This window comes from Pelodiscus sinensis, unplaced genomic scaffold, assembly GCF_049634645.1.
Source record: "Pelodiscus sinensis isolate JC-2024 unplaced genomic scaffold, ASM4963464v1 ctg55, whole genome shotgun sequence".
In the NCBI taxonomy this organism is placed as follows: Eukaryota; Metazoa; Chordata; order Testudines; family Trionychidae; genus Pelodiscus; species Pelodiscus sinensis.
Window position 1 is genome coordinate 727,768 of NW_027465994.1, and position 13,714 is coordinate 741,481.

At 46.1% G+C, this 13,714-nt stretch overlaps 1 protein-coding gene across 11 annotated transcripts in view; it reads left to right on the plus strand.

Annotated features, from left to right (window-relative positions):
• The window catches only part of LOC102461791 (bromodomain-containing protein 8), a 57,270-nt gene that overhangs the window by 15,754 nt on the left and 27,802 nt on the right, over positions 1 to 13,714 (plus strand). For 8 of the 11 annotated variants that reach the window (XR_012900104.1, XM_075917876.1, XM_075917879.1 and 5 more), the window contains 6 exons: positions 516 to 730; positions 1,121 to 1,213; positions 1,487 to 1,555; positions 5,923 to 6,100; positions 6,256 to 6,360; positions 7,322 to 7,366. Coding sequence is in view for 10 of the 11 variants with exons in the window: in XM_075917876.1 (XP_075773991.1) it covers positions 516 to 730; positions 1,121 to 1,213; positions 1,487 to 1,555; positions 5,923 to 6,100; positions 6,256 to 6,360; positions 7,322 to 7,366 (705 nt within the window). In the remaining variant the exon portion in view is untranslated. Of the gene's footprint in view, positions 1 to 515; positions 731 to 1,120; positions 1,214 to 1,486; positions 1,556 to 5,922; positions 6,101 to 6,255; positions 6,361 to 7,321; positions 7,367 to 9,748; positions 10,145 to 13,714 lie in introns of those variants that run through there. The other 3 variants (XM_075917883.1, XM_075917884.1, XM_075917886.1) reach the window with 1 other exon arrangement.

The window sequence follows — 13,714 nt, forward strand, 5'->3', positions numbered from 1 at the left end:
CACCCCAACTCCATCCCCAAAGTCACTTTCCAAACCCTGTGTACCCCCCACCCCAGGTCACAACTCCCTCCCAGAACCTGCACCCCTCCCCCCCAGGCCAGAATCCTCTCCTGCAGCCCCATCTCCTGACCCAGGTCACAACCCCCTCCACTCAAACTCCCTCTCAGACTTCACACCGTCCCCTACACCCTGTCTTTACCTTTTGCACCCTTCTTCACCCGACCTCCATCCTGGACCCCGCACTTTCTCCACAGAAAAGTGCAGCCCTTGACCACTTTCCAAAATTTTGGTGTGGCCCCCCCACCAAAAGTGATTGCCCACCCCTGGCTTAGAGGACTCACTCGTGCCCTTGAAATGCTGTGGCAGGGATTTCAAAGTTTGTGCAAATGCCGCTAGGACTGGCTGGCAGCTGTGATGAGGGCCTCCACTCATCTTTGGAGGCTAAGATGCAGGCATTGTTACTGAAAGCTGCATGTTGATTGGGCAGATTGATGGAATTTGACCCTGTCTCTCAGGATGCTCAGGGTGAAGATGACGATGAGGATGGTGCCAGTGAGGCTGCCAGCCTAGAGGAGCCCAAGGAAGAAGACCAGGGTGAGGGATACCTATCGGAAATGGATAATGAGCCCCCTGTGAGTGAGAGTGACGATGGCTTCAGTATCCATAATGCTCCTTTGCAGTCTCACACGCTAGCTGATTCCATCCCCAGCAGCCCTGCCTCCTCGCAGTTGTGAGTATCACTGAACCCGTCAGCCACCCACAGTGCAAATCCCAGCCCATGCTGTAGAAAGGGTATGAGGTTTGCTCATTTGTGTGTAGTGTTGGCTGAGTGGGCCTGTTGGGGAGATAAGGCTTTTGATCTGCCTGGCTCCTGTGGTCTCTACTTCTAAGAGCACTATACACAAAAAACTCGGTCGAGCCAGTTCCCAGGAGATGGGTGCAGCTTCTTTTGGCTTGCACGGAGCAATGTGGGTAGGTCCAGGACTCCATGAACTTAGGTTTGCTGTTCCAAGACAGCTTTGGAGGTTGTTGAAGAAAGTCTTGCACTGGGCGCTGACCTTGTGCATTTGACTATGGGCTTCAGTGCATTGTGCTCTGATGGGAATCCTTCTCTCTTCAGCTCTGTTTGCAGTGAGGACCAGGAGGCAATTCAAGCCCAGAAGATCTGGAAAAAAGCCATTATGCTAGTTTGGAGAGCAGCAGCCAATCACAGGTAAATGAGCTTGATCATGTGTGGACTGGCAGGAAGAGGTGGCTAAAGCCCAACAAACTGAGGAGGTGAATTATCTGCTCTCCTGTGCCCCCAGACTGATCTGCACTAGTGCTTGGGTGAAGGACTCTACTTCCCACGTCTGTCTGGCAGCGTTCGGCCAGAAGTGCATCTGTTTGTGGCACAAGTGCTTAGTCGTTCTGTCTGTGCAGAGCATGCTCCAGCCTCTGACCAGCGAGGCGACAGGCTGCTCACAGTTGTCTCCCTCCCTTGCAGATATGCCAATGTCTTCCTACAGCCTGTGACCGATGATATAGCACCAGGCTACCATAGTATCGTGCAGAGGTAAGTGACCCAGCTGTCATCTGCCATCAGCTTCTCTCTGGCACATATCTGGGTTAGTCTCTGGCAGGGAAGTCCTAAGCCTCAGCAGACAATCAGATTGCAAGGTGGGAGAAAAGACTCAGTCCCATTCTCAGTCAGAAAAAGGCTTTCCCAGGACAGGTGTTCCTTTACAGAAGTGTCTGTGTTCTGCTCTCTGATTGAAGGGGGTACACAGCCGTCCTGATCAGAATGCTGAGTGTCAGGGTAGTGGAAATGTCTGTTGCCCTCCTATCCCAATTTAGTCCCTTTTGGCCTTAAAGTCTGTGAATCTATCTGCATTGTCTAGTCTGACCTACACATCAGAAGCCACAGACCATCATCTACCTACTCCTGTAATGGGCCCATAAATTCTGGCTGAGCTATTGGAGTCCTCAAGGCTTGATGTAAATACTCCAAGTTACAGAAAATCCACCATTTAGTCTAGTTCTAAACCTGCAAGTGACCCACGCCCCACGCTGCAGGAGAGGGTGACAACTCAGGTCTATCTGACCTAGGAAAAAATTCCTTCCTACCTCAGACATGGTGATCAGTTGTTAGACCAGTGATGGGCAACTGAAACTAGTGAGTGGGCTGCATGAATGGCCCTCCTTTGTCTCAGTGGGCCACGTGATTGAAATCCAGTGGTGGGCAGCCTGGAACCCCCCTCGGCACCCCTTCTCCGTGTGCTTGTGCACTGGAGCCCTGCACTTTGTGGCATTCAAGCTCTGGGAGGGAGGGAGGGAGAGAAGTGGGGACGGAGCACCACTCAGCAGATTCATGGCACTCTGGAAGTGCTGGGATGGGGGAAGCAGGAAGTCCAAGGCTGCAATATGGAAGAAGCACGTGGGGGAGAGGGGCAGAGAGTTCTGCATGGGCCACAGGTGGAACCTCAGTGGACTGCAGGCTGTCCACTGCCACTGAGTTAGTCCCTGAACATGTGGCAAGACCCACCAGCCAGGTGCCAAGGAAAGAAGTCTTCCTAGTAATTGAGTTCTTCCCCTCTAGTGTTCTATCCAGCCGCTGTAGATACTTGCTGTTAGTAATTGTAGGTGAGCCATATGCCATTGTACTAGCCTCTCCCTAAACTTAGGAAGTTCAGGTTTTTTGCCCCACAGCTCTCGAAAGCTATTCCAGAATTTTCCCGTGGTGAGTACATTACAACCCGGAAGACCTGGCGCAGAGCAATCTGCACAGAATGCAGAACCGTGCAGCTGGCGAGTGGGGCTCACTGCCGCTTGGTGAGCCTTGCTAATCATAATAGTTGTGACCAGGGCTCGCCGAGCCCTGCTCACCAGCCGCGCTGTCCCGCATTCGCACGTACAGATCGCCCGAACCCGACTCTTCCGGGATGTAATCTACTCGCCACGGGCGAGTAGATTACATAGATTGTCGAGCCCTGGTCATGACTATTTTCCAATGAAAAACAAAAATAATTATTTAAACCTTTGACACAGCATAATCTATGGGACAAGAAGCAAGGGGCTTAAACTGCGGCAAGGGAGGTTTAGGTTGGACATTAGGAAAATCTTCCTACTTGTCAGGGTAGCTAAGCACTGGAATAAGTTGCCTATGGGGGGTTGTGGAATCTCCATCATTGGAGATATTTAAGAGCAGGTTGGACAGACACCTGTCAGGGATGGTCCAGAATGGTGCTTGACCAAAGTGCTCCATCAGCACTCTCCAAATGAGGTACCATATGCCCCATCCATTAAAATCAGTAGAGAGGCACTGGAGAATGTCTTTCATCCAAGACAGATATTGATGTAGAAATCCAACATCATCTGAGCTGTGCCAGTGCAGCTGTTGCTCGTTTACTGCTCAGGGTTTTTGAAGATCGTGACATTCAAACAGATACCAACCTTCTTGTCTATCAAACATTCATTCTCCCAACACTGCTGTATGGGTGTGAAACCTGGACAACCCAGAGACATCACTTGAAAGTCTTTGAGAGGTATCACCAATGCTGACTCTGCAAAATCTTGAAGATCAAATGGGAAGACAGACACACTAACACCAGTGTTCTGGAAGAGGTAGAAACCACCAGTAGTGAGACAATGATCCTCCATCAGCAACTTCGCTGGACTGATCACTTTGTTCGGATGCCAGATCGCCACCTCCCAAAACAGGTCCTGTTTTCTCAGCTGAAAGCAGGATACTGTAACATGGGAGGACAACAGAAGCATTATAAGGACTTGCTAAAGGATAACCTTGATATTGACTCTTGGGAGACATTCGCCTAGGATCACTCAAACTGGAGAGATGTTCTGCGCAATGGCTCCCTGCACTTTGAACTTGCCCACTGACATGCCGAGGAGGAAAAGAGGCACAGAAGGAAGAGAAGACTGGATCGGCCTAATCAGCCACTTAAGAGCCCACAGTTCCCATGGAAAATGATCATACTCGGCAGTGAGTGCTTGCCCATGTGATGTAGTATCAGTACCTTGCTGGTTGCTATGCTTGGGTTGTGGGCTGTGGGTGACCCCTACTGGCCAGTATCTGGAGCACTGCCCAGCAGGTGGGCTGCCTAGGTCACGTAGACGAAGACCCAACCCATCTGACCGGTTGAGGGCAGCGAGGGAACTAAAGAAGTGAGTGTTTGGTGAAGGGACAGTCTTGGGCTGGAACCATGAAGGAAACAGACTAAGGAGGGGGCTGGAATCTAGGGGGCCAGGCTCCCCATCTCAAGGGGGCTGAGGCATCCTGGCCTTGACTCCTGTAGCCACATCACGTCTATTCTGTGCTGTATCCTGGAGCAGCAATAAACCCCCCTGTTCTACTGGCTGGTGGAGTCTGATCTTGCTGCGACAGGGCTGCAGGATTGGAGGAACCCTGACTCACCGTCAGAGCCCATCATCAGATGGTGCTTGGTCTTGCCGTGAGGGCAGGGGATTAGATTCAGTGACCTCTCGAGGTCCCTTCCAGTTGTAGTATTCTGTGCTTTTTATGAACTTTTTACCCTCATGTCCAGCACCCTATCCCAGCCTGGGATCTAAATCTTGTGCTGTCAGGACTCATGGGGCCTCCCTTTGAATTTCTGGCTTCCTGCTCTCATCTCCTTGAAGGTTTTGTTCCTGTTGATGGTTGCATCTGCCCACAGGGCTATGTCTAGACTATGGGGGTTTTCCAGGTCCTGGAAAAACCCTGCCGTGTCCAGGAAATGCGTCTGCTCTTTTTTTCCCCCCAGAAGAGCAGACGTACTTTCAGAAGCCATGTCTTCCTCATTCCGTGAGGAAGGGCTTTTCCAAAAGAGGGGCTTTTTCCAAAATTTGGCCCAGTGTAGACAGGCCAAATTTTGGAAAAGCCTCTTCTGACAAAACTATAGGAAAAAGGTACACAAATTGCGGAGCACAGTTTGCATACCTTTTCCTGATGATAAAGCCCCCCATAGTCTAGCCATAGCCAGGTGTCTGAGATCAGGGAGCTTATGTCAGAACTGCCCTATATGGTGTTCTAAAAAGATACAGTCCAGTTGTGGCAGCAACCAGCATTCCTGCACAAGGCAGTTTCCCAGTTTCATGCTGGTTAGGGCATTTTGTTACTGAACTTATTTCTGAAGCCCCATAAATCCAAGGAGGAGAGCAGGTTGCATCTGTTGGATGTCAGGAGGACGCTGGCCTTTGATATCGATAGGTGAAGGCAGTTTTGCAAGTCAGTGCAGCTGTTGGTTGCAGTGGCAGACATCATGAAAGGTTGTGCAGTATCTGCTTAGAGAATTTTGCCCTGGATCACAGCCTGCCTCAGACACTGCTATGAGCTGGAAAAAGTGCCTCCATGGGTGATAGCCAAAGTGCACTTGACAAGAACACAAGCATCATCAGTGGCTTTCTTGGCTCCGGTACTGATCCAAACTGTACATAGAGCCGCTACCTGGCCGTCTGTCCACACATTTACTTCCCATGATGCGCTTAGCCAGCAGAGGCAGTGCTGGAAGCTTGTCAGCAGTGAACCGGCCTCCATAGACACTGCTTGAGAGTCACCTAGCATGGAGTCAACATGAGCAAGCATTTGAAGAGTTACTTGCCTTTTGTAGTGGTCTTCAAGATCTGTTGCATATGTCCATTCCATTACTGCCTGTCTGCCTTTTAGTCAAGAGTTGCTGGCAAGAAGGAACTGATGGGGTGTAGCATCGGCAGAGCCTAATATACTGGCGTGTGAGTGCGGCACTCAGAGGCACCACAGCCAACCCAACGGATACCACTAAGGCCAAAATCTCCCAACAGCTGTGCACACAGGTGCGTGCACACCTAGAATGGAATGGGCATGAGCAACGCATCTCAAAGAGGAGTTACAGAAGGTAGGTAACAGCGTTTGTTTCTTTCCTGCTGCTTCTAACTACGTTTCATTCACAGGCCGATGGATTTATCTACCATTAAGAAAAATATTGAGAATGGGCTAATCCGAACCACAGCTGAGTTCCAGCGTGATATCATGCTGATGTTCCAGAATGCTGTCATGTACAACAGCTCTGACCATGATGTATACCACATGGCTGTGGAGATGCAGCGAGATGTCTTGGAACAAATCCAGGTAAAGGCATGAGTTAGACCCTGTGCTGGACAGAACACATGCACTGGTTGGTATGGGAGGTACTGTGCAGACCTGTAGGAAGGGGCTACTTGGATCTGAGAAACTGAGCTTGCTTCTCTCGATACTGTAATAACTGAGTGTGTGGTTTCATGCAGCAATTTCTGGCCACACAGCTGATCATGCAGACATCAGAGTCCGGGATCAGCGCAAAGAGCCTGCGTGGGCGAGATTCCACTCGGAAACAAGATGCGTCAGAGAAGGTGAGGGGAAAAGGAGGCTGGTACTCATACTTCTGTGTGAAAGATTCCTTCAGGAGAATCCTAAAAAAGCTGCAGAAGAGGATCACCTAATCATAGACTGTGGGAGTATGAATGCGCCTTGGGTTAGAATAGCTTTGAGATCCTTATGTGAACATCCCCCTCTGAAAATGTGACTTTCAGACAATTCAGAAGTGGCAGCTATAGGTTATCACAGAGACAAGTGTGGTGAGTCACCCCAGCAATTGTGATAGTTCTGTCCTTTGTGTGTGTAAAAGAAATAAAACCTTAAGGGAACGTGGGGGATCATCTACTCTGAACTTTTGTGTAACACAGGTCAGAGGACCTCACCAGTGATTCTTGCGTCAAGCTTAACTTGTGGCTGAAGTGATGTCTCTTACCTAGGCATCCAGGCTCGATTAAATCATTTCAGATGGTAGCAGCCAGTATTCCCTATAAGTTGTGCACCTGAGTTGCTGCTCTGGAGAGATTCAAATGCTGCTCAACTCATTAGAGCATCCACAACTAGGATTTTAGTTTCTACTTGTGGTGCACATTTGCATATGCCTGGGTGCACATAAACATTTATTATTCACATGGATGGAGACAGTCTGCACGTGGATGGACAAGATTAGAGGTAACATTGGTAGCAACTTGTGTATCCTGTTACCTGGGAGCTACGTAGCTGCTGTGGGAAATAGAAGCTGAGTGCGTGGAGCACCAAAATGGTGTTGAGATTCAGCAGACCTTGATTAGAGACAACATGGTGATGTTCCTGTCTTAACGTTCTTGTCGTCACAGAATCTTCACTTGCTGGTCTTTCCTTTACCCCTAGTTATCTGTTTCTGTGTAATATTTTGTGGGAGGGGAATTTGGAGGTGCCTGCTTCTTTGCCTTTATGAGCATGCAGGTATTGTTCATGTCTGTGCAATCTGATCAGTGAATCTCTTTGGCCTTTTGACAGGACAGCGTCCCCATGGGCTCTCCTGCCTTCCTTCTCTCTCTCTTTGTAAGTATTGAATGACTGAGTAGGTAATTGTGCATTGGCAGGTTCTGCTGGCTCCTTGTCTGGGAGATTGTGGCAATGTGTTGGATTCATGGATGTACATCTAGGTCATCCAAGACTTCTCAATCCCATTGTCCCCAGTGTGTGGAGAGGCTTTTGCCTTTCCTTCCAGTATGCAGGGTTGCAGCATTGCCCTCTGCCTCCCCTTTCTTCCATGAGTTTTGTCCTACTTTCTCTCTGTATAAATGGAAAGACAATGTGTGGTAATGATTTGTATGGAATATATGGGCCTGGAGAGTCAAAGATGTTAGTGACCCTTTCATGGTACAACATTAAGCAGTTAAGGCTTGGGGTATAACAGAGGCCATGGCCAGCTTAGCTCATTAATAATCTTTTAAATGTTTTATTAAAAGTATAAGGAAAAACATGTAAAGTATTAAGTAGGGCTGTCAGTTTAACAATATCCCTTATTCTCTTTCCGTTTAGCAGTAGAGAGTTTAAAGAATTGTAATAACTGTCCTTTTTGGGGATGGGGAAGAGAGACAATTATTCAAGATGGGCTGGAGTTATTAAAGTCCAATCCTGTTTACTGTAGAACAAAACAAGACAAACACGCACACAAAGGAAGAGAAAAGAACAGTGAATTCAGACTAAGATCCCCTACTTTGAAATGGTGGGGTCCATGGATACACTAGTTAGAATAGCTCCAGGATCCTCTGACTTGCAGCCTTGCTGCTAAAGAAATACAGGCCCTGCACCATGGGCTAATCAGCCATTCCAAACCTGGCAAACTTGTACCTCTGTTGTGCTGGTTAGGGTACTGCTTTTAGATACCTTTGATCACTCGGTTACAGCAGCATTGCAAAACATGCAGTCTTGGCCAGCAACACCAGTCTGTTAAAGAGCAGACACAAGGAGAAGGTTAGGAAAGAGAAGAAATAAGATGGGGAAGGAGAAAGTCACCTGAGGAGTGACAAAAGAAACCCAAGTCTCACATGGCTGTTGAGCTGGAGCTGGTGGAGGCTGGTGTCATCTGGTTCCCCCTCTCTGGCCAGGTCTGGTCAGGACATCTCATGGAATCTAGATGGCACAGGCATAACACTGGATCCCCAGGGTACCAAGAGACAATAGTATGGCAGCCAAGATGGTGAAGCTCCATCCAGTCTACTGGTCTCCCAGCCAACCAACTTGATTCTCCCCATTGTCGGTCCTTTTTTAAGGACTCAGGGAGGGAGTGATGGGCGGAATAGCAGATCCTCTGTGTTCTTGTATACCTCATGGGCCTAATTTCCTACACGCTGGATTTGGTTCATTAATTTCCAGTCACAAACTCATGGTGTTAATACAGTAGGCCTTTTTGTTTAGACTAGTTCATTCTTTGTCCCAGTTTTGTATCTTTTCCTGTAGACACTTTATGGGTGATTGGAACACTTCTTCAACTTCATGCACTTTTCCACAGTTGAGTTCCCAGTTGGGGTTGGCCTGCTAGACCCCAATTATTGCAATGGGTTAAATGCAGCACTGCAAATTCTTATACACTTGACACCTGATCGTGCACATATAGGATCCCTCATCCTCCCATCCAGGGCATTGTGAGCAGGCTAAAGGACTAGGGAGATGGGATCTGCTGAGTTGTTTCTGTTGTGTTTCATGGATTAGGAAGCAACCACAGTGCTCTGTAGGCACCTCAGCTGTGCCGCTCTCGTCATCTGCGAGAGCCTGGAAAAACACTTCCTTGCCTGGGAGCCCAAACCCTTAAGCTGGGAACAAAAGTTTTGAGCTTTTGTTTTCTCACACATCTGTTAGATAGAGAAGCATTTCCACAGAGGCAGCATGTCAGCCAGAGGGAGAGGGATCCGATGAGAAGAAGCTCTTCAGTTGCCCTGCACTCATGGACAATAGCTGTGTGAAGAAGCTAGGGAGCTAGTGCCAGGGTCTCTCCGCTGGAGGAGCAATTCCTGTAGGGATGAGCAGCTGGTCAGGTATGTTAGCCCACAGCCCCCTCTTCCCTCTTGAACAGTTGGTCTGGAATGTTTCATGTAGAAGAAGGCAGCACTATGTATTGGCCCCAAAACACCTCTTTCCAGGTGAGAAGCAGCCAAAATGTTGTTTCATCTTGCTTTCAGTGGACTATAGAGGCTCTGGGGTTCTGAGGCCTCAGTGGGACTTTGTATTCTTAGACCCACATTGACTGTTGTAGAAAGGTCTTCAGCAAAATCTCCCCTGCCTATCTTACAGCAGACTGGAGCCCCTGCCTTCCCACTTCCAATAAGCAGAGAGAACTGTGTTTTCCATCTGTGCAGTTCCCTACTGCCTTGAGTAGGGAAAAGTTTTTCCGTCTATGCTAATTCTGGACCATTTTCCTTTTGTTTGCATCTTGAGTAGGATGGGGGAACCAGAGGGCGTCGCTGCGCCATTGAGGCTGACATGAAGATGAAGAAATGAGGCTGTAGGCAGGAGGCAAGGAGAGAGCACCATGCCTGCCCAACTCACAGAACAGGGGAAGAGCTGAATGTAAGCAGGATTCTTGCTGAGGCCTGTTCCATCATCCTGGCTCCTCTACATGGAAGACCACATTCTCTCTGATAAGTGTAAGCTGAATAAACGTCTCTGGAAAGGAAGAGCAGCCACACTGCCTGTTCTAGGGCAGCTGTATTCGGCCACATCTGCGTTCTGGTGTTAGCTAGCAGCTGGTGGTTAGTACATACTGTAATGTGAAGTGTACAGGTTTTTATAGTGAAATGTAAATGTGTATATAATAAAATATGGGTGAGAATCCAGGGTTTGTGTGTGTGTAATGTATTTGTATTGACACATGTCTATGTGTATCGCTGACCTCTATTGAAGGAAATCTCATTTTGAATGATGAGCATAGCACTTCTCAGATTCATGGATCCTGAAGTATGTTCCAGTTATTTGTCTACAAACAGCTGAAATGTGGCCACCTCCTGAACCGGAGAACATCTAATGCCCAGAGTGTTGCACCATAGTGAGGAAGGGAAGAGGAAATGTGGCTAAGTGCATCAGAATATGACCTGGCTTTCATGAAGAACAGAGGCTCTTTAATCTGCAAGAAACTGTTAAAACCTTGGCATTTAAAGTCTTATTTGTGCATTGTAAATGTGTAGTCCGTGTGACCCCATAGGCCATAATTGTGCAGGTTTTGTTTGGAAATATACCTGCTGCTGCTTGAGCTGGCATTAGGCAGAGGAATGGGGTACTTCACACACTCCCCACCCTGGAGTATGCAATGTATTTAGTCCTTTCACCCATGGATGCAGAAGCCAGATAGTCAGAGTTCAAAGCCAGAAGAGACCAAAATCTTCTAGTCTGGTCACCTGTGTTTCTCTGGCCACAAAATTTCACCTGATTACGCCTCCATTGAGTCAAATAATTTGTTTTACTAAAGCATAACTTCAAGAAAGGCATCCAATCTTTATTTGAAGACCTGAAGAGAGGGCAAATTATGTTGGTGATTCTAATAATTAATCTGTTAAAATTCATCTAATCTGAATTTGACTTCAGTTTCCAACTGCTGGTTTTTTTTAATAACCATCTGTTAAATTTAAGAATCTTTGAGTATCATGTACACCCTTTTGAATGTACTTTATATACTGCAATCTTCACCTCTCAAGCTGATCAATTTAACTGATTTACAGTGAAAGGCAAAGAGCTCAGGCATGTTTTCCAGCCCTGGAATAACTTTTGTGGCTCTTATGCATCCTCTGCATTCTTTTCAACATCCTTTTTGCAAAGATGGGAACCAGAATTGGACACACTATTCCAGTATCAGTCTTACCAAAGCCATACACAGAAGTAAGAGCTTGCAACTTCCTCTCCCCCATGTTACATCAGAGATCACATAACCCTTTCTGCCTTAGCATTGCTCATGTTCAATTGCTTGTCCACGATCCTTTCCAGGGTGACTGTCCTCCCTCTTAGTCTCCAATTTTATAGGTATGGCCTTGTAATCAGTGTTATACAGTACTACGGATTTGTCTACATGGGAAATTGGCATAAATGTAGTGAAATAATTGTAGTAGTGTACCTCCTGTGGATGCTCTATTCCAGAATAAGTGTCATTCTTTTTTGGAATAATTATCCTGCCTTTTACAAAATTCTAGTGAAAAGTCTTTAAACTAGGTTTGATGGGGCAGCTGACCAAAGCCCACAGGTAAGTCAAAAACATGAACACCTGAGAGAAGGGTTAGAATTTGGGAACAGCATGGGGCTGTAATAGCAGGGATAAAGGAGAGACAAGATAAAACTAGGGTGGGAGAAATCAAATTAGTATCTTAGTATATAGGCATCTAATGTGAAAAGTATGGAGAATAAGCAGGAAGAATTAATAATGCTAGTAAATAAACACAATTATGATGGTTCAGCTTGCTCAGGAAGACCAGGCAGCGAAAAAGGTGTTGCCTTGTATATTAAAACATACATTTGGATGGACATTGAGGTAGGAATAGGAAACAGGCTTATTGAAAGTATCTAGGCATGGATAAAAGTGGTAAAAAAAGGATAATGTCATATTAGGGGATCTACCACAGACCAGGAAGAAGAGGTGTAAAAGGCTTTTTTTAAACAACTAAAAATCATCCAAAGCACAGGACTTGGTGATACGGGACTTCAACTATCCAGGCATCTGTTGGTAAAATAACACAGCCAGGCACAGATTATCCAACAAAATCAGAAAGTGGAGAAAGCTTCTAGGGCGAGGGTCTAGATTTTATTGTGACAGGGAGGAACCATTGAGTAGGTCTATTACGCAATGAAGAGGAAAAAGCAGAAAATGTGGATGGCAGAGGTGCTTAATAACTTCTCTGTTTTGTTTTTTATTAAGACATTTGGTGGTGATTGGGTGCCTAATAGTGAATACCAGTGAAAATAGAGTAGGATCAGAAGCTAAAATAGGGAAAAAAGCAAGTTTAAAATTACTTAGCCAATTTAGATGTCTTCTAGTTACCAGGGCCTGATGAAATGCATCCTAGAATATTCAAGGAGATGATTGAGGAGATATCTGAGCCATTAGCAATTAACTTTGATGAGTCATGGAACATAGGAGAGATTCCAGAAGACTGGAAAAGTGCAAATATTGCCCATCTATAGAAAGGGAAATAAGGACAATCCAGGGAATTACAGACCAGTCAGCTTAACTTCTATACCAGGAAAGCTAGTGGAGCAAATAATTAAGGAATCAATTTGCAAACATTTAGAAAATACTAAGGTGATAAATAGCATGGGTTTGTTAAGAATGGGAGAAATGGTATGAGGTAAATAGGATTCTCTTTTTAAATAGTGGTACAACAGCAGCTGTCTTCCATGTTCTGGAATTTTCCCTTTGCCAATATTTTTTTTAAACGAATAGTAGGGGGACAGAGACCTCAGGCAACTCCTCATGGTGCAAATCACCTTGTTTATTTCTTTTAGATAATTGTTTAACATACTCCTTGGCTACGTCTAGACTGGCCCCTTCTCCGGAAGAGGCATGCAAAGCAGGCAAGTCAGAATAGGGAAATCCGCGGGGGATTTAAATATCCACCGCGGGATTTAAATAAACATGGCCGACGCTTTTTTTCCGGCTTGCAAGTAGGAATAAGAGATCCTCCGGAAAAGGGCTTTATTCCGGAGGATCACGCCAGTCTAGACGCTCTTTTCTGGCTTTTCCCCAAGCCGGAAAAAAAGCGGTGGCCATGTTTATTTAAATCCCGCGGGGGATATTTAATCTCCCGCGGATTTCCCTATTCTGACTTGCCTGCTTTGCATGCCTTTTCCAGAGAAGGGGCCATTCTAGACGTAGCCCTTAAGTATAGCTTTCTGATTCTTTCCAGATACAGAACAGAAATATTTATTAAACACTTCTATCTTTTCTGCATGTAGCTTGTTCTTTGTATGAAAATGAAGAAGTACATTATTTTACTACCCATGTTTTTCCCAAGTAGTTACATATAAGATATGGGTAAATGCGATACATAAAATCCAAATGCATCCACTTGTTAATCTAACCAAACAGTATCAAGCCGTAGCCAAAGAGAGTTTTTAGGGTTATGAACATAGTCCCAAGATTCAGAGAAAACAGCAACATACTAAATCATTCAGTAGTGCAAATCAGTGTGCATGCCTTGACCCATCTGATGCCAATTGGCAAACAATACCCCCACAGATGTAAGCAAATATTTCAGTCTCCTGTACTTTTAAGGTATATAACCCATATGGATCCATGGTCAGATATAATGATAAATCTGGGGCACACCCTTTTCCATGTCAATTAAATCCTTAATAAATCATTTGCAACAGTACAACTATTTCTATAGTTACTAGTTGCAAAAGTACCCTCAAATTTCCTATTTA